Raw genomic sequence first — 23,919 nt, forward strand, 5'->3', positions numbered from 1 at the left:
GTAACACAGTTCTTAAGAGAATCTGGCTTCCCCATTCCTTTTGCTTGCCAGAAGGATGCAAAAGCTGATCACATGACCCCAGGTCACTGCTACCATCATAAACATGAGTCAGATGCCAAGTATCTGAATATTGATCACTTGACCGTGGGGCTGCTGCAACAGACGTAACTGTGAAAAAAGATCACAAGGAATGTTACAGAACAATACCCAAGTTACAGTGGCTAAGAGGCTATAATTTCTTGCAAGTCATGCTAGCTCGTTGCTACAATGCATACACTAGCAAAATATGAATATAAGATAAACAAATGGGACAGCTAAAATGGCAGGGAAAGTGTATGTCCTAACCGGACACGAACAATTTCCATGCAGTGATTTCAATTAAACTGTAAATAAAATTATCACGTAAATGGCAACGTAGCATACGTTGCTTTGATATTCTCCTCTCATTAAACCTGTTAATCGGTACGTTTTCAATTTAAAAAGAAGTGTGCTTCAACTTTACTAATGTTGAAAGAGAAATCTTCATCAGGGTGCGGTGCAAGCTGGGAATAAACAAAATGGAGACTGAAAAAGAATCTTGTTTTTTCGAGAGCAGAAGCACAATAGCATGTGGCTCTGGAGCAGCTTGCAAAATGGAGCTGTGAGTGGTGGGCTTTTATACCACCTTTGGGCTTTGTACTTGATGTTCTTCCTGTTCCTGTGTCATGAACTTTGACCTGAGGTTCAGCGTGCCCATTTGGTATTCTAATGGTGGTGGATTAATCCTATTATGTCCTGAAGGACATGACTTTAGATTTTGGGTGGGGAATGTAAATTTTAGGGGTCTTTGTCTTCCTAATCCCATCAGCAAAAACCTTCTAGGCCGTAGTTTTCCTCAATGAAATTCCAAATCTGCATTTCTAAAAGCTGATTTCTGCTCGGGGCAGAGAGGCGTGGGGGGAGGGATGGTTTGTGCCTAAGTTTTTTTCTATTATTCCTTTGGAGAAAATATACTTTTCTGGCTTTTTAATATTCTCCAAAATATTTCTTTCCTGGTGGGGGTATGCTGTCTTCTACGCTAAGAATTAAGAATATAAGATGATTACAAAAGTTTGTTCTTCTGCCTTACAACTGTTTCTCAGAAGCTCAAAAACAAAGTTTGATTTAGACTGGGTGTAGACTATGCACCACCTAGCTGACAATTGTTTTCTAAGGATCTCTGGCACTTCAGATATAATTTAAAAAATAAACCAAAGATGTCAAATACTGAACTCTGCGTCTAAACATGCTGTGCCATTACTAAACCTGCCAAATCTGCCATTTGAATTCATGCCTTTCTCCAGTACTACCACAGCAGATTACAACACATTGACAGACACATTGATAGTGCACCATTGTGGAGGTGCAGAAAGCAGCCCAGATATGAATGTGCAGCTTGAAATTTCTTCACTTTCTGGGTGAAATGATGTACACAGTGGGCTAAATAAATTCAGAAAGAAATTATTTTCTCCATATGTGGGGAAAAATTCAAGGGAGAATAAGTCATATATTCCTCTTATTTTAGTTCAGTTGTTGTTCCCGTTTGGGGACATGAGTGGAAAGAAGGCTACCCAAGTAGTCCTTGTTCAACAGCTGGTCTCTTAGCAATGTTTGAGGTCACAACCGAACCCGCAAAAGGTATTTATGACTTGGATTCAAAGACTTGATGTCTGCCCTCTCCCCCATCTGCACTCATGCATTTGCATTGTGGGCACTCGGCAAGCAGACCACATTCACGGCTCTTTGCAGCATCCCACGATCGGGTGGCTACAATTTGCAATGCTTTTGCTGACAACTGACTTCCAGTTTCTAGTAAAAAACTCCCATTGAGAACAATGGGTCCAGTTAACGACTGCAGCTTTCATTTAATGACCACTGCAAACACTGTTGTAGAATAGGTTTGGTCACATGATGACCTACTGAATCACCAGTAAGACTTACCGCCTTAATTACAGGCTGGTATTAGGTGCCAAACGGTAATACGCGGTTTTTTTAAATAGATGAACGATTCTCAATAGATGTGCATCTACATCTGCAAAACCGCTTTTCCATACAGCTCTGCAGGTCAACCCCTCTGACTGACTTTTTCAGGAGAAGTGAGCGTGAATCCCACACTGCCCATTTCTCTCCATGCAAATGGCGGCCTTACAGCCACTGCAATCTGACCGCTTAGAGAGGGGCACCCATTTCATCTGGCACAGGGAAACACTTGTCACCCTCCCAAACAAAGGTACAGGTAATCCTCGACCTACGAGCACAGTTCAGCACGAGATTTCTGTTGTTAAGTGAGACATTTGTTAAATGACTTTTGCCACATTTTACCACTTTTCTTGCCACAGCTGTTACGTGAATCACTCCAGTTCATAAGTTAGTAACCTGGTTGTTAAGTGAATCTGGCTTCCCCATTGACTTTGTTTGTCAGAAGGTCGCAAAAGGAGATCACATGACCTTGGAACACAGCAACGGTCTTAAGTAGGAACTAGTTGCCAAGCATCTGAATTTTGATCACGTGACCATGGGGATGCTGCAATGGTCATAAGTGTGAAAAATGGTCGTAAGTCACTTTTTTTAGTATTGTCGTAACTGTAAATGGTCATTAAGTCTTGTAGGTCGAGGAGTATCTGTACTACTCCAGCTCACTCTTGACATAACCTTAGGTAATAAATGTAAAAGCTTGGCCTGTCAACTGAACAAAATGTAAAGGCAGCTATTATTTAGCAGCGAAGCAGAAAAGAAAGGGAAAATAAAGAGGATGAGGAAGAATTCTGTGCCAGGACAATTTAGAGAGGAATTGCATCAGGTCTCAACAACAGCAAACAGCTGTTTAAACACACACAAACTGCGGGTTCCACGTCAAATTGTAGATCATATGAGGCTCCCTTGTAAACTGAGGACATATACATTATCTCATTTTTAAATATAAACGATGCTTCGCTTCAATGCTTAGATGGCCTAGACATTGGTGTAGAACGTAGATCTTTCTCAAATTTATATTGTATTATTTTTTATTAGTCTTCAGATGAAGTGTTAATATATTTTGCTAATCCACGTATTATATGCAATTTGCTAAAGAAATAAACACACAAACGCAAACATAAACAGACAGACAGACAGACAGACAGAAAGAAAGATTTAAAGATTTGCTCCCAAATGGCAAATATCCAGAGTAACCATTCCTTCCGGTTACCTTGCCTTCTTTTGCCCTGCTATTTTATCACCACCATAATCCTATTCATACTTATTTAGGGAATTTTGTGTTTGCGCGCAAGTGTCTTCACTGCAAACGTGTGTGGAAAGAATTGACAATACTACCTGTCTCAGCCCGAGAGGCGACTACGGCAGCACAAACCGCAGCGACTACAGACCTTCCTCAGCTCAGGCTGGATTTTTAGGCCCCAGGTTGGGAAAGGAGGCGGCCATTTCCTCTTGCCCAGAAATTCAGGGAGTGGGGATTGGATCTTAGCCTCATCAATCAAAGGACAGTAACACTGGGTTCCTCCTCCTGGTCTATATTTATATTTAGGTGTTTATATTCTTGGAGGGAAGAGATGTGAGAAATTTGGGAGCTGGGAGTGGAAGGACAGATGGGAGGAAAGCTTGGAGTCTTAGCCCTAGGAAAACTACTAAGAGTTATACTGGTAGTCCTTCACCTATGACCGCAATTGAGCCAATGTTTCTGTTGCTAAGCGAGAGAGCTTTGCCCCTTTTACGACCTTTCTTGCTACAGCTGTTAAGTGAATCAAGTTGTGAAGTTAGTAACACGGTTGTTAAGTGAATCTGGTTTCCGCATTGATTTTTCTTTTCAAAAGATTGGTAAACGGGATCACGTGACCTTTGGACACAGCAACGGCCATAAGTGTGAACCAATAGCCAAGCATCTGAATTTTGATCACACGATCATAGGATTGCTACAAGCGTCGTAAGTGTGAAAAACGGTCATAAGTCACTTTATTTAGTGTCATTGTAACTTTCAACCTGTACTATGTGTACTTAATCCTGCTTCCAATATTTTTCCTCAACCTTCCTTTGAAATTTCTCTAATCGCTTCAGAACCCTGAAGTCCATCCTTCAGAAATGCAGTCCTAAGGATATCTACGTTTCTTCCTGTTTGGGGCATTATATCAAAGTTAGATATTTTTATAAACTCAAAGAGGATACAAGGACACCATTTAAAATAAGAAAATAAATGAGAACTTCCCCAAATGGAGGAAGAAAAAGGATATCTATGTGAAACAATAGACGTTTTGGAAGTAAACCTGCAAACCTGATAAAAAATAAGAATTTGTTCTCTTTCTGTGGAGCAGGTCGTTGAATCTTTCGCTATAACTGAAGTATAAGTTGTGAAGCTGGTTGCTTTGAACCTGGTATTTATTTTTTCTTTTCGTTCCTCGTTGATGATATTTGGAAATTTAAAGTAGAATGCATTTGCTACTAGCAAGCCCATTCTTGAAGCAAGAAGAAATGCCTCCCTTTCTTAGGGCAGTGAATGCTTCACAATTTATTTAGAAGACATTAAAGTACAGCGTCTCTCTCCTGGTCATCACAAATCTGTAACTTTTTTCTCTTTGAGCCTGAAGTCACATTATCAGTACAGGTGGTCCTCAACCTGAGACTGCGATTGAGCCCCGAATTAAAGTTGTATCTTGTTGCAGTTAAAAAGTGGAGACGTCGTGTGATTGGACCCAGCTTTTGAACATTTTCACAATAGGTCTTAAGCAAATCCTGAAGTCATTAAGCGAACGCTGAAGGCTCAGAGTAACCCTTTGCAACAGGGCCGCTGGGGAGGTCATGCCTGAAGTCTGCCTGGCTTTGGAGAGAAAATATCTTCTGGGAAACCTGGCTTGACTGGCAACCTCAAGAAGAAGAGCCCCTTGGATTCCTGGAAAGACCTTTGGGGCTTGCCCTGGAAAGGTGACAACAAGTAATCCTCACCCCCATTGGTGAGGATGGGCTTGCACCTGTGAACCTCCTTCTGACGCTGCAGACCTCGCCGGCTTTGAGTGGCGCTCTGTGTAAAGAGTTCAGGGCCCCTTAAAGACAAATCTGAAAATGTATATTAGCAAAAAGAAAGGATATTTTCATCTAAGCAGACAGGATTGAGACCTACTAACAGGTCAGCAAAACATGCCAGCTTGTGCTGGCCGAAAGGCTCAAGGAGGCCCAAATGCCCCAAGAGGCCCAGCAGAGAAGCAATTGGCTTCCAGGGCCCCTTGAAGAGAAGAACGAGGGGAGACATGATGGCAGGCCACAGGGAAGAGGGTGTGGATTCTCCATAGGAGCTGAAGGAAGGACACGGAGCAGTGGGTGGAAGCCCATCAGAAAGAGATCCAACCCTGGAAATGAGGAATTTCCTCCCACTGAGAACCGTTAAGCAGGGGAACACTTTCTTTCTCAGAGATGTGTGTGCTGCGTTGGGGAGATTTTCAAAGAAAGATTGGACAATCATTTGTCTGAGATGGTGGGAGGAGCCCTTCCTTGGGCATGGAGCTGGATTAAAACTCCCATCCATCCTCGGATTGTAGGATGCCTTTGTGCTTTGTGCCACAATGATTGTGCTACTCTGTTGTTCATGAACAACTTCCCACATGAAAGGCAGAGACCAAAGGCCACCAAAGGAATCAGCCACTGGGCTAGCCAGACACTCCTAGACCCAGGTGAGCTGCCCACCTTGGGCAGCTTTAGAATGTGGCCCTTGTAGACAGTTGACAGTTTGCCTGAAAAGCCACTAACCGGGGCCCAACTGCCCATTCTCCATTCGTGCAGTGAAAGGACCAACAGCTGCTTGGGGTCATGGCTGTATGACGGTTTTTTAGAGTAAGTGTGGCCATCTCAACTGCCAAGAAACTGGCAGTAGTAGGGGAGAAAGTCACACTTCCCAACTCTTCTGACTGACTCTGGCCTGTATCTCCTCTTCACAGAACATCTGGAAAAGATGTTCGGTGCTCTTCTGCTGCGTAAAGAGCAACGTAGAGGAGATCCCTCAGCCTCCAGACAGGTACCCCTCCCTTCTCCTCAAACCCTGGGCACAGTGGGGCACCATCGATGGACTACAGGGTCCCTAAGAACCTCTCCCCAACCTCTTCCGGTCCCCAAGGGGCTTGCAGAGCTTTAGAATGTGGCCCTTGTGTACCTGGTTGCCGAGGCAACCTGGTTGACAGTTTCCTTGAAAAGCCACCAACTGCGGCCCAACTGCCCATTCTCCCTTCGTGCACTGAAAGGACCAACAGCTGCTTGGGGTCATGGCTGTACGACGGTTTTTTAGAGTAAGTGTGGCCATCTCAACTGCCAAGAAATTGGCAGTAGTAGGGGAGAAACTCACACTTCCCAAGTCTTCTGACTGGCACATGTCTCTCTCTCTTCTCTTCACAGAACTTCTGGAAAAGATGTTCGTTGCTCTTCTGCTGCCTCAAGAGCAACGTAGAGGAGCTCTCTCAGCCTCCAGACAGGTACCACCTCCTTCTCCTCAAACCCTGGGCATGGTGGGGCACCATCGATGGACCGCAGGGTCCCTAAGAGCCTCTCCGCAAGAGGGCTTCCGGTCCCCAAGGGGCTTGCAGAGGCAAAATGATGGGCAGGCTGAATGGCCGGTCTTAGAAAGGAGAGCAGAGCTAGATGGAGGTTCTTTGACATGTCACCTTCTTCTTTTGGTCAGGACTGTCGAGGCACAAAAGCAGGACGACCAGCAGGGAGAATGGAAGACACATCTTATTGTGTCTCATGGAGAAACAACTTCCTTTCCAGGGGTAAGGAGGGTTATGCGACATGGCCAGTCAGGGTCCGTGCCTCAAAAGCGGCTGGGAAAAGGCTGGAATTCTCACTTGGGAGAAGCTGGCCAGTCTAGCAAAGTCAAGAGGAGATTTTTGGATTAGTGGGAAGGTCTTGATGGCTTGGAGGGGAAAGGAATGGGAAATACTAAGGAAGAGCCATTCTGAACTCTTTGTTACTCGCAGGATTTGATGGGTGTTCCTGCCACCACCTGGAGCCCCAGGAAGGAAGAGGTGATGCCAGTTCTCATTTCCATGAGGTAGGTGTTCTCAGCTGAAGTACTCTGAAGCCCCCCCAAAGGGGGTTGCACTAAAGCCCTTAAGAGAAGCGCTAGAAGAAACGTTTGCGGAGGGGAGGCATCGAATAGCTAGTTTTGATAACTTTGGCTCTTCATTCGCTCCCCAGAAATGAGAACATATCGAAGTGGAGGCCGCGGCTGTCAAGCATTTCGGAGACCTGCACTGAGTCGGTAAGGCCAGACCAGCTCCTCCCCACGGTAATGGCAGAAGCCCTTTCGCTGCGGATTTGTTGATATGCCTACAGATGTAATACTTGCATTGTTATTTCAGGATCTGTCGGAAGAATGCCGACCAAGGGACGTGCAGGAGGAAAGCAGTGCCTGCCTATCAAGGTAGGTAACACCCGGGAGGGTGAATCCTTTGCAGAGGGGAGGCATCTCTGCCCTCTGCCTCTGCTAAAGGCAGAATGACTCAGGGCAACCCCTTTGGCAGGCCAATCCCCTTGGCAGGCCAGCTGGAAGGGTTCTTAGAGCCTCCACGTGACCACTTTTTAAAAAAGAGTGGCCCGTGGCTCCTCTTGATCTTTGGCCCCTTCGTTTCTCTCCCCAGCGAGGAAGAGCACTGGAGGCCGCGACTCTCCCCCATTGTGGAGACCTGCAGTGAATCGGTAAGGCCTGAACAGCTTCTACCCCACTCAAAGAAGAAGGCCTGACTCTGAGGATTTGTGGAGATGCCGACAGAATCTTTCCATTGTTATTTCAGGACGAAGAAGACCTACCGGCCGAAGAGCAGCTCTCACCTATTGGGGAGAAGACGCGCACCTCGGAGGTAAGAAAGTCTTGGCAAAAGGGCTGATGGAGGCTCTCTTGCTGTTCGCACACAGGGCCAGAACGTACCCTGTCCATGAGCAATCTTATTGGGATTTAGCCTCGATACTGTCATTCGCAGTCTTCGATGGAAGTCCAGGTGGGCTCCGGAAACAACAGCCTGGAGGATTTCGACTCCATATCCGCCCTCTTGAATGAGGAGTCTGAGGGGAGCTGGGAGCAGGCTGCTGAGGCTTCGGAGGCCAGCCTTTCATCCAGTCCGTGGGTAAGAAAGACAAAGCGTTTTCTCTTGGGGAGGGATAGAGTCCCTCTATTCACTTCTCCCAACCTGAGTGAACTGTGCTGGGGGGCTCTGGGCAGTGGGCCTCTGTTAGGAATTCTGAGTCTCTTTTCACTGATGGCTAAAGAGGAATCATTGTCATTCACAGGATTCTCCCGAAGAAGGGGAAGACACGCTGGACAATATCAGCAGCCTGGAGGAGGACCTCAGTCTCTAATTAAAAGAGGTACCTATTTTAGCCCCTTTGTGGATCACTGCCTTCTTGTGTAGAAGTTTTACAAAGCTCAACAAAGCAGTGAGCTCTGCCGTGCAGGGTCACCCAACTCAGACAGGCCATAGTGCAGAGTGCTGGCACAACGTGGTCCACTGGAGAAGGAAATGACAACCCTCTCCAGTGTCCTTGCTAGGAAAACCCCACAAAAAGTATCAAAAGTAACTCCAGAAAGAACAAAGTGTTTGTACTTTTATAGAAAGCGTGTGGTTCGAAGAAAAGCCTTTGATTTCTCCCCCAGTTGGAGGTGATGCTGGGAACAATGGGGTCATGACTACGGGGTTGGGGTAGGAGACCTCCAAGGTCCCTTCCAACTCTTGTTATTCTGTTCTGTTATTCTTCCTGCATATAGATGGATGGCGATAGATGGCGGAATCAGCCCCAGCGGTGAAGCCCTGCGAGGAGCCACCATGCCCCAAGGATTTTTTTGTGTTGTTCTGGTTGTTGTTCTTGTTTTTGTTCTACTTGTTATAGTTGTTCTTGTACTTCTTGTTGTTTTTCTTGTTATTGTTCAAAAATAAAACTAAAAAAGACTTTGTATACAGTAATTTAGTTTTGGCCTATTTTCATTACACTTTTGTTAAGAGTAGAGTGAACTGTTGAATAAATGCAGAATTTCAGAAAAATTCTTTGTCTCAGTTTGGTCCCATTTTTTTCCGCCATCCGTGGGGATACAGCGAATTAGTATTCAGTTACAATATTAGTGGATACCTGAGAATTCCAGACATTCCTCAGTTACATACAGGTAGTCAACTTGCCACAATTAATCCCCAAATTTATGTTACTAAATGGAACATTTGTTAAGTGACTATTGCTCCATTTTACAACGTTTCTTGCCACAGTGAATTAGTATTAAGTTACAATATTACTATTGCCCCATTTTACAACGTTTCTTGCCACAGTTGTTAAGTAGATCACTGCAGTTGTTAAGACAGTAACACAGTTCTTAAGAGAATCTGGCTTCCCCATTCCTTTTGCTTGCCAGAAGGATGCAAAAGCTGATCACATGACCCCAGGTCACTGCTACCATCATAAACATCAGTCAGATGCCAAGTATCTGAATATTGATCACTTGACCGTGGGGCTGCTGCAACAGACGTAACTGTGAAAAAAGATCACAAGGAATGTTACAGAACAATACCCAAGTTACAGTGGCTAAGAGGCTATAATTTCTTGCAAGTCATGCTAGCTCGTTGCTACAATGCATACACTAGCAAAATATGTATATAAGATAAACAAATGGGACAGCTAAAATGGCAGGGAAAGTGTATGTCCTAACCGGACACGAACAATTTCCATGCAGTGATTTCAATTAAACTGTAAATAAAATTATCACGTAAATGGCAACGTAGCATACGTTGCTTTGATACTCTCCTCTCAGTAAACTTGTTAATCGGTACTACATTTTCAATTTAAAACGAAGTGTGCTTCAACTTTACTAATGTTGAAAGAGAAATCTTCATCGGTGCGGTGCAAGCTGGGAATAAACAAAATGGAGACTGTTTGAGAAAGAATCTTCTTGTTTATTCAAGAGCAGAAGCACAATAGCATGTGGCTCTGGAGCAGCTTGCAAAATGGAGCTGTGAGTGGTGGGCTTTTATACCACCTTTGGGTTTTGTACTTGAAGTTCTTCCCGTTCCTGTGTCATGAACTTTGACCTGAGGTTCAGCGTGCCCATTTGGTATTCTAATGTCCTAAAGGATATGACTTTAGATTTTGGGTGGGGGATGTATATTTTAAGGGTCTTTATCTTTCTAATCCCATCAGCTCAAACCTCCTAAGCCGTAGTCTTCCTGAATGAAACTCCAAATCTCCATTTCTAAAAGCTGATTTCTGCTCAGGGCAGACAGACGTGGGGCGGGGACGGGATGGTTTGTGCCTAAGTTTTTTTCTATTATTCCTTTGGAGAAAATATAGTTTTCTGCCTTTTTAATATTCCCCAAAATATGTCTTTCCTGGTGGGGTGTGCTGTCTTCCTACTCATGGGTCCGGAGTACCTTAGGGAGCACCTGCTGCCGGCATCAACTTCCCTCCGCCCTGTGCGCTCCCACAGAGAGGGCCTCCTCAGGGTGCCACCGATCAGAGAATGTCGATTGGTGGCCCCCAGGGGGAGGTCCTCTGTGGGTGCCCCGGAGCTATGGAATCGGTTGCCGGTTGAGCTCCGGATGGCGCCCGATCTTCGCTCCTTCCGTCGCGATCTGAAGACATTCTTATTTGAACAAGCCGGCCTGGCCTGATGGGGGATGGTTTGGGTTTTTTATTCTCATTTTATTATATGTATTTATTGTTTTTAGCTGGGCACATGTTTAATTCTCTTTTTAACTTTTGTTTTTTTTTTAATTGAAAAGTTTTTCAATACATTTTATCTTTAACAATCCCTCCCCCCCTCCCCCCCACCCAACCCTTCCTAACCCTCCCTAACCCTCCCCCTCCCCTTCCCCCCTCCCCCCTCCCCGACTTCCCAGAGCTAAATACAAGGCATAAAGGTAAAAACAATCATAAACAACCATATGTTAACAACAATAAACTATTAAGTCTATCGCACTCTAGCTCATGTAAAATGACTACAAGCAATACTAATATCAAATCAAAACTTATACAAATGCTAAATGAAACTTTTTAGTCCCATACTTGTTCTGGATGTAATCAATCCACTTTTTCCACTCCATAATATAACGTTGTTGCGAATGGTCTTTCAAATAAGCCAAAATCTTTGCCATTTCCGCCAGGTCAGAAACTTTTAGAGTCCATTCTTCTATAGTCGGCAGTTTCTCCTTCTTCCAATATTGACCTACTAAAAGTCTTGCTGCCGTAATTAAGTTCAACATCAACTTAGTGTCCACAACAGTAGTATCAGTAATTATGCCCAATAAAAACAATTGCGGACAAAACTTTATCCTTTTCTTAAATATCTACTGCATGTTCCACCAGATTTTAATCCAAAATGCTTTAACCTTTTTACAGGTCCACCATATGTGAAAGTACGTTGCGTCTTCGCCACCACACCTCCAACATTTAGGCTGATAGTTCGAATACATACTTGCAAGCTTTTTGGGATCTAAATGCACCTATAAAACATTTTATAAAAGTTCTCTCTTAAATTTTGAGCTTGCGTAAATTTTACGTTTCTCACCCAGATCTTTTCCCAAGTATCCATTGTAATAACTTCTTGAATATTCTGAGCCCATTTTATCATGCAATCTTTAACAAGTTCTGTTTCTGAGTCAATTTCTATCAATGCAAGATATATCCGTTTTATATGTGCTGGACCCTGATTTCTAATTTGCTTTACCAGATTTTCATCAGTCATTGAAAAACCAATTTTCTGATCTTCTTTCCACCTGGCCTGTAGTTGCCCATATTGAAACCAGGTTTGAACAATCTTCTCTTCTCTTAAAAAGTTATACGGCTTCAAACACCATACGTTCCTCTCCAAACTTAAGATTTCCTTATATGTAGTCACATCATGTTTGAACCCAACATTTATGTTTTCTATTGCGTGTTTCGGTATTGCCCATAAAGGTATCTTGTAATTTAACTTATTTCTATACTTTTTCCAGACTCGCAACAAAGCATGTCTTAAAATATGCACCTTAAACACATTATCTACCTTCTTATCATACAATAAATATGCATGCCAACCAAATAACAAGTCATGGCCTTCAAGATTTAATAATCTCCCTTGTGTTAAATTAATCCAATCACTTATCGCTGACAACGCAGCAGCTTCATAGTATAGTTTAAAGTTGGGCATTTTAAGACCACCTCTTTCACGCGTATCCTGCATAATCTTAAATTTAACTCGTGGCCTTTTCCCTGCCCATACAAATTTATTGATACCCTTTTGCCATTCCTCCAAATTGGAGTCTTTTTTAAGAATGGGTATCATTTGAAATAAGAACAGAAATTTCGGCAAAACATTCATTTTCACTGCTGCGATTCTTCCCAGTAATGACAATTGTAACTTTTTCCAGCTGTCCAATTCTTTTTTAACTTTACCCCATAGCTTTTCATAATTATTTTTATATAACTTTGCATTTGAGGGTGACAGATAAACTCCCAAATATTTAACCCTTTTGACAATTTCAAATCCAGTTAACCCTTCTAAAACAGCCTTTTGTAATACTGTCATGTTTTTAGCCAATATTTTAGTTTTTTGTATGTTAACCTTGAATCCAGAAACTTTCCCATATTGCATTATTATCTCCATCAGGTCCACAACAGAATTTTCTGGCTGGGTCACCGTAACAACCAGATCATCTGCAAACGCCCTCAATCTATAATCCTGATCTCTTATTTGAATTCCCTTAATTTTTTCCGAATTCCGTATTTTAATCAATAATATCTCCAATGTTAAAACAAATAATAGAGGTGATAACGGACACCCTTGCCTTGTGCCCTTTTCAATATTACATACTTCAGTCAGACTGTTATTTACTATTATACGGGCTGTTTGCTTTTGATATAATGCCCTAATTGGTTGTAAAAATTTATCCCCAAAATTCATTTTATCTAATACTTTCATCAAGAATTGCCAATCCAGTTGATCAAAGGCTTTTTCAGCGTCCAGAAAGATCAGCGCTGCAGGGATCTGGTTGTTCCTTTCCAAAAATTTCAACAAGTCAACTATATGCCTCACGTTATTTTTCATTTGTCTACCACTAATAAACCCAGTTTGGTCACCATGAATTATCTGTTGCAGTACCCTCATTAATCTGTTAGCTAAGACCTTAGCAAATATCTTCTAGTCCGTATTCAAAAGTGATATTGGTCTATAATTTCTTGCTTGAGTGACATCCTGATCTTCCTTCGGGATCAAAGAAATAAAAGCAGTTTTCCAAGACGGAGGCACCCCTCCTCCCCTTTGAATTATCTGAAACAATTCCCTTAAAGGCTTTATCATCTCCGACTGTAAATTTTTATAATACACCGCAGTTAATCCATCCATGCCTGGCGCTTTGCCCACTTTCAATTGTTTAATTGCCCAAAGAATTTCTTCCTCAGTTATCAATTGATTCATCTCTTCCTTTTGCTCTTGTGTAAGAACCGGAATATTAGCATTCCTCAAATATGCATCAATATCTGCTTCATTAATCTTATCTCTGGCATATAATTTAGAATAAAAATCAACAAAAGCTTCCTTAATAAGGTTCTGTTGATACACAACCTTACCCTTATGTTCTATTTTGTCTATATTAGAAGCCCTTTGCTTCTTCCTTAACATATAAGCTAACCATCTACCTGGTTTATTGGTATTACAAAAAGTATTATGTCTAGCAAACCGTAAGTTAGTTGCCACCTGATCAGCCATCAACTTATCAAACTGTCCCCTTAATAGGTTAATAACCTCTTTAATCTTCACATCCGATGGATTCAAAATTAGAGCCTTTTCTTTTTCCCTAATTTCGTTCTCTAATTCTTTCCTCCTAAGTTCCAAATTACATCTGTATTTATTATTCATATATATTAACACCCCTCTCATATAAGCCTTACTAGCATCCCAAACCATATCCATAGAAGTACCCTTATTCATATTAGTTTCAAAAAAGACCTTCATCTGTTTTTTACATTGTTCCACATTTTCCTGATTTCTAAACAGGTTCTCATTTAGACGCCAGGAGCGCCTATCTCTGTTATCCTTATCGATCTCTAACCAGACTGGACTATGGTCAGACATAATTCTTGGACAAATCTTTATCTTCTTAATCCTAAAAAAAAATTGTTAGTGATTAATATAAAGTCAATCCTGGAAAAAGATTGATGTCTATCAGAAAAAAAAGTATAATCCTTTTCTTGTGAATTTCTTTCTCTCCAGATGTCTTGCAACTCCAAATCATCCTTCATCTCAAAAAAGGATTTAGGCAATCTAGCATGACTTGGAGTACTCCTAAAAGAACTACTCTTGTCCATTTGTACATCCAATACACCATTCCAGTCTCCCATAAAAATAAAAGATTTATAATCCAACTGAGTGATCTTGCTGTGTAATAAACTGTAAAAATCTGCTTGTTGTTGATTAGGAGCGTATAGTCCAACCAAAAGCGGTTTTTTTCCTTCTATCAGCAAATCTATTATAACATATCTTCCTTGTTTATCTGCTTCTATTAACTCCGCTGTCATAGTATTCTTGACATAAATAACCACTCCATTCTTCTTATTCATTGCAGAGGCAATAAATTGTGTACCCAGTCTAGAGTTCAATAAGTACTTTTGGTCCATAGCCCTAATATGTGTTTCTTGTAAGCAAATAACATCAGTCTTAAATTGTTTTAAATATTGAAAGATTTTCTTTCTCTTCTGTGGTGAATTTAAGCCATTAACATTCCAAGTTAAAAACTTAGTCGCCATCCTTAGCGACCCGAAGCTTTTGGAGCGCGTCTTCCAGAATCCCTTTGACGTTCTTAGGCCGCGCCCCTCCCACAGCCTCGCTATAGGTACGCTTTGGAGGTTCCATGACATTCCGCCGGTTCTGTTCTTGCTCTCGTCTCATTCGTCTCAAAGCAGCACGCGTCATCCTCTGGTCTCTGGCATCTTCCGATGAAACTGTAATTTGATCCACTCCTGTAACTTTCTCATCTGTCTGCGTTGTTCCTTCAGCACCTTGAGGCTTTCCCTCGCCATTCTTCTTTGTAGATTCCAAAAGTGGTAAGGGGTTGCTTTTAAGACATTACTGTAAAAATCACGTGCCTGCATCACTGTAATAAGACAATGTCTCGTGCCTTCATACATCACCACCATACCCACTGGTATCTCCCATCTAAACTTGATATCACGTCTCCTGAGCTCTTGTGCTAAAAAAGCAAAGTCCTTTCTTCTCCTTAAAATTCTCGGAGGGATCTCTTTTAAAACCAGGACTTCTTGCTCAGCAGCTACAAGCTTAGTATTGTAAGAAACTTGGATGACTTCATTCCTGATTGCTCTCTTTGTAAAATAAACAACCACATCTCTAGGTAATTTCCTTTGTCTTGCAATTCACGAATTAACACGAAAGATTTTATCTATGTCTCCCACAATTTCAGCTGTTGGCCGTCCCAGTACCCCTTCCAAAGCCTCAGAGACTATTTCCTTCAAATCTTCTTTAGGATTCTCTTTTAAGCCCCTGATCCTGATAGCAAACTCCATCTCATGGTACTGGACCAAGGTCAAGTCGCTGTCAATTTTATCCACCACATTTTCAGTCTCTGACATTTTTGCTTCTAATCTGAAATTGTTTTGACTAAGATCTTCCACTCTTTCGTCCAAGCGTTCAATACATATAGCCATGCCTTGAAGTGCAAGCAAGATGTCCGCCCTTATTTCTGTTAACTTCTCATCCAGCTTTTCATCCATAACTTCAACTAACTTTTCTGTCAGCTTCTCATCCAGCTTTTCATTTATAATTTCAGCTATTTGCTGTGAGTGCTTTTCCAAAGCATCTTGCAAATCTTTGACTGTCAGTGCAAGAGTAGGTGCAGGTGCAGGGGGCAATAAAGCTTGCAACGAAGATTGCTGCACCGGGGAAGCCCCCGCGCTCCTAAGAACTTTGGAAGATTTAGCCGCCATTTTCCCCCACTATTACTTGCTACGCACTTTCACTTTCAAAGTCTACAAAGTCCTTTGAGCTAAAGAACAAAAGTCCACTTTCACCTTGATCTCCTGTATCGCTCTGCCTGCATCCTCGCACTCCAAAATCCTTTCCTGCTGGCAGGGATGGTTGCTAACGCCTTGTTCTGCTCCCAAAAGCACGGAGCAGAAACGCTGCGCAGCCCGGAGCAAACCCAGGCTTCGGGGGGGCTCAATCCTTTAGCCACCCGAACTTTAAGCTCAGGCGGCCCCGGAGAGCTCAACCCCTACCTGGGTACTCACCCTCTCCTCTTCTCCCGAGGAGGGGGCTTCCGAACCGCCGAAACAGCTGATCGGCGCTGTTTTCGGCGGTTCTACAAAGCCGCGGAGCGGACAGCCTGGAGATGGCTGTCTTCGGCGTCACCTCGCCACCCGGAAGTCCCTCTCTTTGTTGGTTTTAAACCCGCAAAAGCCCCAAACTCATTTAATTTCCTCTGAAAATATAAGCTGAAATATGTCAAGTTCCAGGGATCTATAGAGCAGTGATGAATGCCTCTAAAAGAAGTCCAAGCAGAAATAGATACATAGGTAGAACACATCCTCTGCATGGGAAATCTTGTAGATAGAGTCACATCAAAGTTATTAATGGTTTGATTACAAAAGAGCACGGGAAGTTTGTTTTAAGGTAGGCACTGCTCAAAGCCTGAGAAAGAGCCCTGATTGGATAGAGACTAAAAGACTATCAGGGCCACATCAGCTTCTCAAAGCAGCAGCTGAGCACCACTGTGACTCACAGCACATCACATGAAAAGCATGGTTGTTTTTTCCAACTTCTGTCTCCTCAGCTTGCTCATAAAACTGACAATGTTTTTTTTCCCTATTTTTCATACTTTCCAAAATTCTTGCTCAGTGCGCAGGGAGAATGCGCCACCTGCTGGCCATTTCCAGGATAGATGATTAATCTTAAGCCTTTTCCCATCAAAGAAAAATCTTTTATGTTTATGTTTATGTTTATTGGACTTATATACCGCCCTTCTCCCATAGGACTCAACAGGTAGTCCTTGACTCACGACCACAGTGGAGCCCAAAGGTTTTGTTGCATAATAATAATAATAATAATAATAATAATAATAATAATAATAATAATAATAATAATAATAATAATAATAATAATAATAATAATAATAATAAAGTTGGAAGGGACCTTGGAGGTCATCTAGTCCAACCCCCTGCTCAGGCAGGAAACCTTATACCATTTCAGGCAAATGGCTGTCCAGTCTCTTCTTAAAAACCTCCAGTGTTGGAACATTCACCACCTCTGGAGGCAGGTTGTTCCACTGGTTAATTGTTCTAACTGTCAGGAAGTTTCTCCTTAGTTCTAGGTTGCTTCTCTCCTTGACTAGTTTCCATCCGTTGCTTCTTGTCCTGCTTTCAGGTGCTTTGGAGAATAGCTTGACTCCCTCTTCTTTGTGGTAGCCCCTGAGATATTGGAACACTGCAATCATGTCACCCCTCACCCTTCTCATTAAACTACACATACCCAATTCCAGCAACCGTTCCCTATATGTTTTAGCCTCCAGCCCCCTAATCATCTTTGTTGCTCTTCTCTGTACCCTTTCTAGAGTCTCGACATCTTTTTTACATTGTGGTGACCAAAACTGGATGCGGTATTCCATGTGTGGCCTAACCAAGGCATTGTAAAGTGGTATTAATACTTTATGTGATCTTGATTCTATCCCTGTTGGCTCTTTTGGCAGCTGCAGCACACTGCTGGCTCATATTGAAGTGATTGTCTACTAAGACTCCGAGATCCCTCTCACAGTTACTACTATTGAGCAAGGTACCACCTATACTATACCTATGCATTTGATTTTTCCTGCCTAAGTGTAGAAGTGAGACATTTGTTAAGCAAGTTTCCCCAATGTACAGCCTTTCTTGCCACAGCTGCTAAGTGAATTGTTAAGTTAGTAACAAGATTTTAATCGAATCTGAACTTCCCCATTGGCTTTGCTTATCAGAAGACTGCAAAAGGAGATGGTCACATGACCCTAGAACACAGCAACCGGCCTAAATAGGAGCCTGTTGCCAAGTGTCCGAATACTGATGACGTTGTAATGTATTGGGCTTTGTTTGACTTAAGTATATCACGTGGGGTTAATTGCTGGAAGGTTGCTCAAGCAGGGAAGCTGGCTAACAGCTCCCAGCTCCTCAGACAACCCGTCTCCAGTGCTGCCATTGGCTGCCTCTAGGGTGGGAATAGGTTGCTTTAAACCTATTGGCCGTCGCCTAGAGGCCAGGGTATAAATTGCTGCATTCGCAGCCCTGTTTCCCAGTTCAGTTCCTGCAATCAAATATGCAATGATCTTTGCTGAACTCACTCGCCTCGTCTCGTCAATCAAGCATCGAACCCAGTATCTAACAGATGTAACCATGGGGATGCTGCAGTGGTCCTAAGTGTGAAAATGGACATGTTAGCAGCATGTATGACCTGCACTTATGCAATTGTCCATTCAACCATTTTTTCATGCCCTTCTCCTGCCTTGTAATTCCAATTTCCCAAAGAAAAAAAATAACATGAATATACTGTTGATTTTCTCCTTGAGCACTTTTTTTTATCCAAGTTCCAATGAATGCCAGTGTCACATCCTTAAAAATGGTGCTCATTGCTGTTTTTAAAAATTGATCAGGTGCCCAGGGAAGAAAATTCCTGATGCCTGGAGTAGGGATGTGAGTGCCGTGACGCGAAAATTAGGACAAAATAGCAATAAATTTCTAGATTTCTTTGCAGAATTGTACCATCTTACAATTGTACCATCTTACACACGGTGGCTCAGTGGGTTAGAACACTGAGCTTGTTGATCAGAAAGTCGGCAGTTTGGCGGGTCGAATCCCGAGTGCCGCATATCAGAGTGAGCACCTGATACTCGTCCCAGCTTCTGCCAACCTAGCAGTTCGAAAGCACGTAAAAATGCAAGTAGAAAAATAGGGACCACCACGGTGGGAAGGTAACAGCATTCCGTGCGCCTTTGGCGTTTAGTCATGCTGGCCACATGACCATGGAGACATCCTTGGACAAGCGCTGGCTCTTCGGCTTTAAAACGGAGATGAGCACCGGCCCCTAGAGTCGGAAACGACTAGCACGCATGTGCAGGGGAAACTTTACCTTTACCTTACAGATGAAAATAACCAATAGGTTCACCAGAGGTGATTTATAGCTAGCCATTAGTGATACTAATAGCCCGAGAGGGCTCCAAAATTTGTCAAAGCGCCAAGGAGTGTAATATACAATAGCTAATGTACTTGGTTGGAAAGTGAGTGAACAAGAAAAAAAAGTACATTTTATAAATTCATTTTGAATGTGTACATATTCTTACTGTTCTACCAGGACATCCATAGGCCTGATTACCTCAGGAAGAAAAGTTGTATGATGTGGAACATTACTAAAACGATAATACATTTCAAAATAAGGAAGAAAAGAATAACTCAGTGAAAAATAAATGTTTTTCTTTAATAATCAAGTGATCATCAAAGTTCTGTAAACATTTCTGCTTAACTGCTTTCTACCAATTATTTCTTAAAATCGTACGTCAAAAACTACATTTTAAAAAAATTCTAATGACAAATGCATCTCAATTAGAAATTCCCTGGATTGGAGAGTAGGTTGAAATATATTTTCCAATTTGCCCAACGTTTTCTTCCATGGAAGAGGCTTGTCTTTTCTCTTGCACTTTGCTTGTAAAATTCTTTTGGTGTTTTTTTTTCTGTTTTGAAATAATTTTACTTTTGAACAGAAAATGCATTTTTTGTTTTTTTGTGTTTTTTTTACAGATCATTGAACACCAGGGGTAAGCTATTTGCAGCACAAAGCTACAAAACCTCTAATCTGAAAAACCCTCTGAAAGATATCCCATCATAATTTTAAGTGCAATCTGAGAAGCAGGGAGGCTACAAAATACTGTAGTTCTTGCTAAATGAAAATTTCACCAAATTTTGCTTCTTTGCAAAATATGAAAGTAGTAAACTTTTCCGAAAGTCATGAGATCAAACATCCTAACTTTTTAGCTTTGTCCCATTAAACAACTCAGTAGAAATGAACACCTACTGAGTGGATGCAAATTACAAAAGTAAGGATAGATTCTATTGAAATAAAGGAAAAGTCCTCTTGATTTCAAAAGAAAACAAATTCAACTTTACATGATTTTCGGAAATGTGTATTTCTGGTTTTAACTTGGGCCTCTAATATAAATGTTCCATTTTAGTTTTGAAAGAAGAGTTACTAAAGGTTCTTATTTAAAAAATATTCAGTAATTCCCCATCCAAAAATAAATTCAGTGTCTTAACGTGAACTGAAACGGAAGATACACAGGTTTGCTATGGGTGTAAAATGGGTATGTGTGTAAGCAAATATAACAAGCTTCAGGACTGAAAACTACATGAAGAAAACAAGATATCAAAACCCATTTTCTAAACGGGAAGGCAGGAGATGGTATTTTGCATATGGATTTTGTCAGATTTCCTCCTCTTGAGCACTGAAGGATTGCTCCGTATTTTTGTGTCTTGTTTTTATTCTCTTCCAAATGATCAGGAGTCGTACCCATTAGATGAAAGCATTTGCAGAATTCGTTTGCAGAATGCATTGCTTTCCTGGGCGGTATTGATAGCAGTTGATAAATATCCAGTCTATCAAAAACATTTCCTTGGTGGTTCAGCTGGAGTTGAAAGTGCTGCTGCAGAAAAACATCGGGGAAAGGTTGAAAAAAGTTAAGCACAGTCAAACCAGTTGAAGCACAGAAATACAGAAAATAAGACAGAGTAACTAGGACAGTCATTTAGTTAAATGGAAATGTAGTTAACTCTGATATTTTGAGCAGCTTAGCTTTCTCAGCAGGAAAATTTGCCATGTTTGTTTGGCACATTGACAAATATATAATCTGTCTGAATGCCTTATAAAGCGGCAGAATATAATATTTCTGGTGATAAGGTTTTACAAGATTCACACAAGTAATAATTTTGAAAAAGTCAAACATACAGGCAGATCCTATTAAAAGAGTTTTTCATGAATATATACTTTTATAATACACTAGAAAAATCAATAGGTAAATCTTTACAGTTATTATTTATATTGCTCTTCAGGGTAGTCACATAATATTATAGTTTGATAGATTAGATAGATAAAATATAGATAGATATATAGATACAGATAGATATAGATATACAGTAGTATACTGCATATATTGTATATTATATATTGCACAGGTCAGAACGAGAACTGAGTAGTTATTTACAGACCCCTCACATCTTGGACATAAACTGCTTTGACTCTTCCCCTCGGGATGGCGCTACAGGGCACTGCATGTCAAAACAACAGGGACAGGTTTTTCACTCAGACCATCAATCTGATCAGCACCTAATTCTCATAGTGCTGTCTAATGTCTATGTATAGTTGTGGTGGCACAGTGGTTAGAGTGCAGTATTGCAGGCTAACTCTGCTGGCTGCCAGCAGTTCGATCTTGACCGGCTCAAGATTGACTCAGCCTTCCATCCTTCCTAGGTTGGTAAAATAAGCACCCAGATTGTGGAGGCCATAGGCTGGCTCTGTAAACCGCTTAGCGAGGCTGTAAAGCACTATGAAGCGGTATATAAGACTAAGCGCTATTGTTATTGCTATAGTTACACATGTAGTATGGCTGTAGCATTATCATTTAGTCTTCTTATTATCTTCTTTACTCCACCCTATTATTGAGATGGTGATGATGATGATGATTCTATTGCTTTGCATGTAGACTGAGAGCTTCTGCACTGGAGACAAATTCCTTGTGTGTCTAATCACACTTGCCAAATAAAATGTTTTATTTTATTCTATTCTATAAAATATTAGCAACATTTACAAAAGTATTGAGGAAAAAATAGATAAAAGGGGCAGTGAAATCCAAGACAGTTAAAGATGTGAAAAAATGGCTTTCCAGTAATTCCATTGTTAATAAGCAGGCAAAAAAGCTTTTCAGTTTCCTACCTTTCCCCAACTATTCCCTAGATAAGAGATTCATTTTGCAGCAAGGAGACTTAGGACAGGGCTTTTCAACCTTTTCACCCATTGTGCCACTTTTAGAATATGGCAACATCCGAGTACCACCAGTCGCCTAGCAAGGTGTCAAAAACTTGATGACCAAAAAAAGTGATGAAGTACAGGTAGTCCTCGACTTACAACAGTTCACTTAGTGACTGTTCGAAGTTACAATGGCACTGAAAAAAGTGACCCCCAAGCCACAGCCGAGCAAGACACCTGCCTGCCCGCCCGGCGGCGCTCTTCCTCCTGTCCAAAGTTTTCATTGTTGTGAACATTCCTGTTCAGGATTGGCAGCGGGGGTGGGGTAGGGGGTGCTTGGTTTTTATTTCCCCCCCCCTCTGCTGGGTGGTTGCAGGAGGTTTTGATCACTTCATATGACCCTGGGACACTGTGACCGTCATATAGGTGATGACCTATAAAGCCCTAAATGGCTTGGGTCCGGGATATCTGAGGGAACACCTGCTGCCGGCACCAAGCTCCCTTCGTCCAGTGCGCTCCCACAGGGAGGGTCTTCTCAGGGTGCCACCGGTAAGAGATTGCCGGCGGACGACACCCAAGGATAGGGCCTTCTCAGTGGGGGCGCCTGCCCTTTGGAACCAGCTGCCAGTGGAGCTGAGGACTGCCCCCGACCTCCGTTCATTCCGCCGGGACCTGAAGACCTGGCTCTTCGAGCTCTCTGGCCCAGGCTGAGGATTAATCTTATTTTAACTGGGGTTTTATTTATGCAGGGACAAATATTTTTTTTTTAAATTTGTTTTTAACTTTTGTATCTTGTTTTTTTTAATCACCCTGTAAACCGCCCTGAGTCCTTCGGGAAAGGGCGGTATATAAATGTAATAAAATAAATAAATAAATAAATAAATAAATATGAATCAGTTGCCAAGCATCTGAATGTAAATCACAAGACCCTGGAGATGCTGCAACATTCCAGCTGATCGGTGCTTCTTCTGGGCTCGGCACTGATCCTGGCACTTCCGTTGAGCCCTGACAGCTCTGAAGAAGCACTGATCATGGCACTTCCGCTGAGCCCTGACAGCCCTGCAGCTCCAGCCATCTCTCACTCAGGCTTCTGCGGTGCTGCCACTGTTCAGCTCATTCCCCTCCCCCGTTACCACTTTTCTAGGATGGTTGCATACCACCTGCCAGGTGCCAATGTACCATAGATGGTACCCATACTACTGGTTGAAAAGCCCTGACTTAGTATTGTTCTTTCTTGTTTTTAATAATTTGAGTGGTGAAAAGCATCAGTGACATGGCCAATATACTACTCCTGAACATTTTCCTAAGGAAAATATATAAACCAGCTTTCGCATTTTTTTGCTAACAGGATTTAATTATATGACTGCTGGAGAATTTTATCTTTATAAATCAATTATTGCTTATTTGATTGAATGCATTGTGAAAGGAATAACTGGTTGACTTTAAATAAACTATAATTTCAAGTAAGTCACGTAATGTTACCTACCATGCTAGGCTGAGTAATAATAAAAAGATGGTACTGATAGCAGCAACTGAGCTTAAAATAACAATAGTCAAATGCTGTATTGGGAATGATATATCTGAAAGAAAGAAAAAATAAAACACCATTTACCAATTGTAAAACATGTAATAAAGGAACTCAGAAAATAAGAGTCTGTAACCATTTGAAACACACACACACACACACACACACACACACACACACACATACACCTTATTCTTTGTTTTCTCACACTTTGCAGTGGGAATTGCCCAGAAATCTCCCCTTTGATCTGCAATTTGCACTGGACAAGCTGGACAAGTCAAGTACAAGCAAAAAACCATCATCAGATCTGCGTGTAGCTCTTTAGTCGTTATTAAAAAAAATAGGAAGAATATCAGAGATGAAGGCAAAGCTAAATTGAGACGCTCCTTGTTCTTACATGAAGGCC

General features: G+C 41.8%; 1 protein-coding gene across 1 annotated transcript in view; it reads right to left on the reverse strand.

Moving 5' to 3' along the window:
* Window positions 1-19,425: 19,425 nt before the first annotated feature.
* The window catches only part of SUSD1 (sushi domain containing 1), a 53,645-nt gene continuing 49,151 nt past the window's right edge, over window positions 19,426-23,919 (reverse strand). Inside the window, exons 14-15 of the mRNA XM_081317873.1 lie at window positions 23,475-23,568; window positions 19,426-20,669 (exon numbers count right to left, since the gene is read on the reverse strand). Of these exons, the coding sequence (XP_081173999.1) occupies window positions 20,648-20,669; window positions 23,475-23,568 (116 nt within the window). The 3' untranslated portion in view covers window positions 19,426-20,647. The remainder of the gene's footprint in view (window positions 20,670-23,474; window positions 23,569-23,919) is intronic.

The sequence above is a fragment of the Vipera berus genome (assembly GCF_964194415.1).
Source record: "Vipera berus genome assembly, chromosome: 2".
In the NCBI taxonomy this organism is placed as follows: Eukaryota; Metazoa; Chordata; class Lepidosauria; order Squamata; family Viperidae; genus Vipera; species Vipera berus.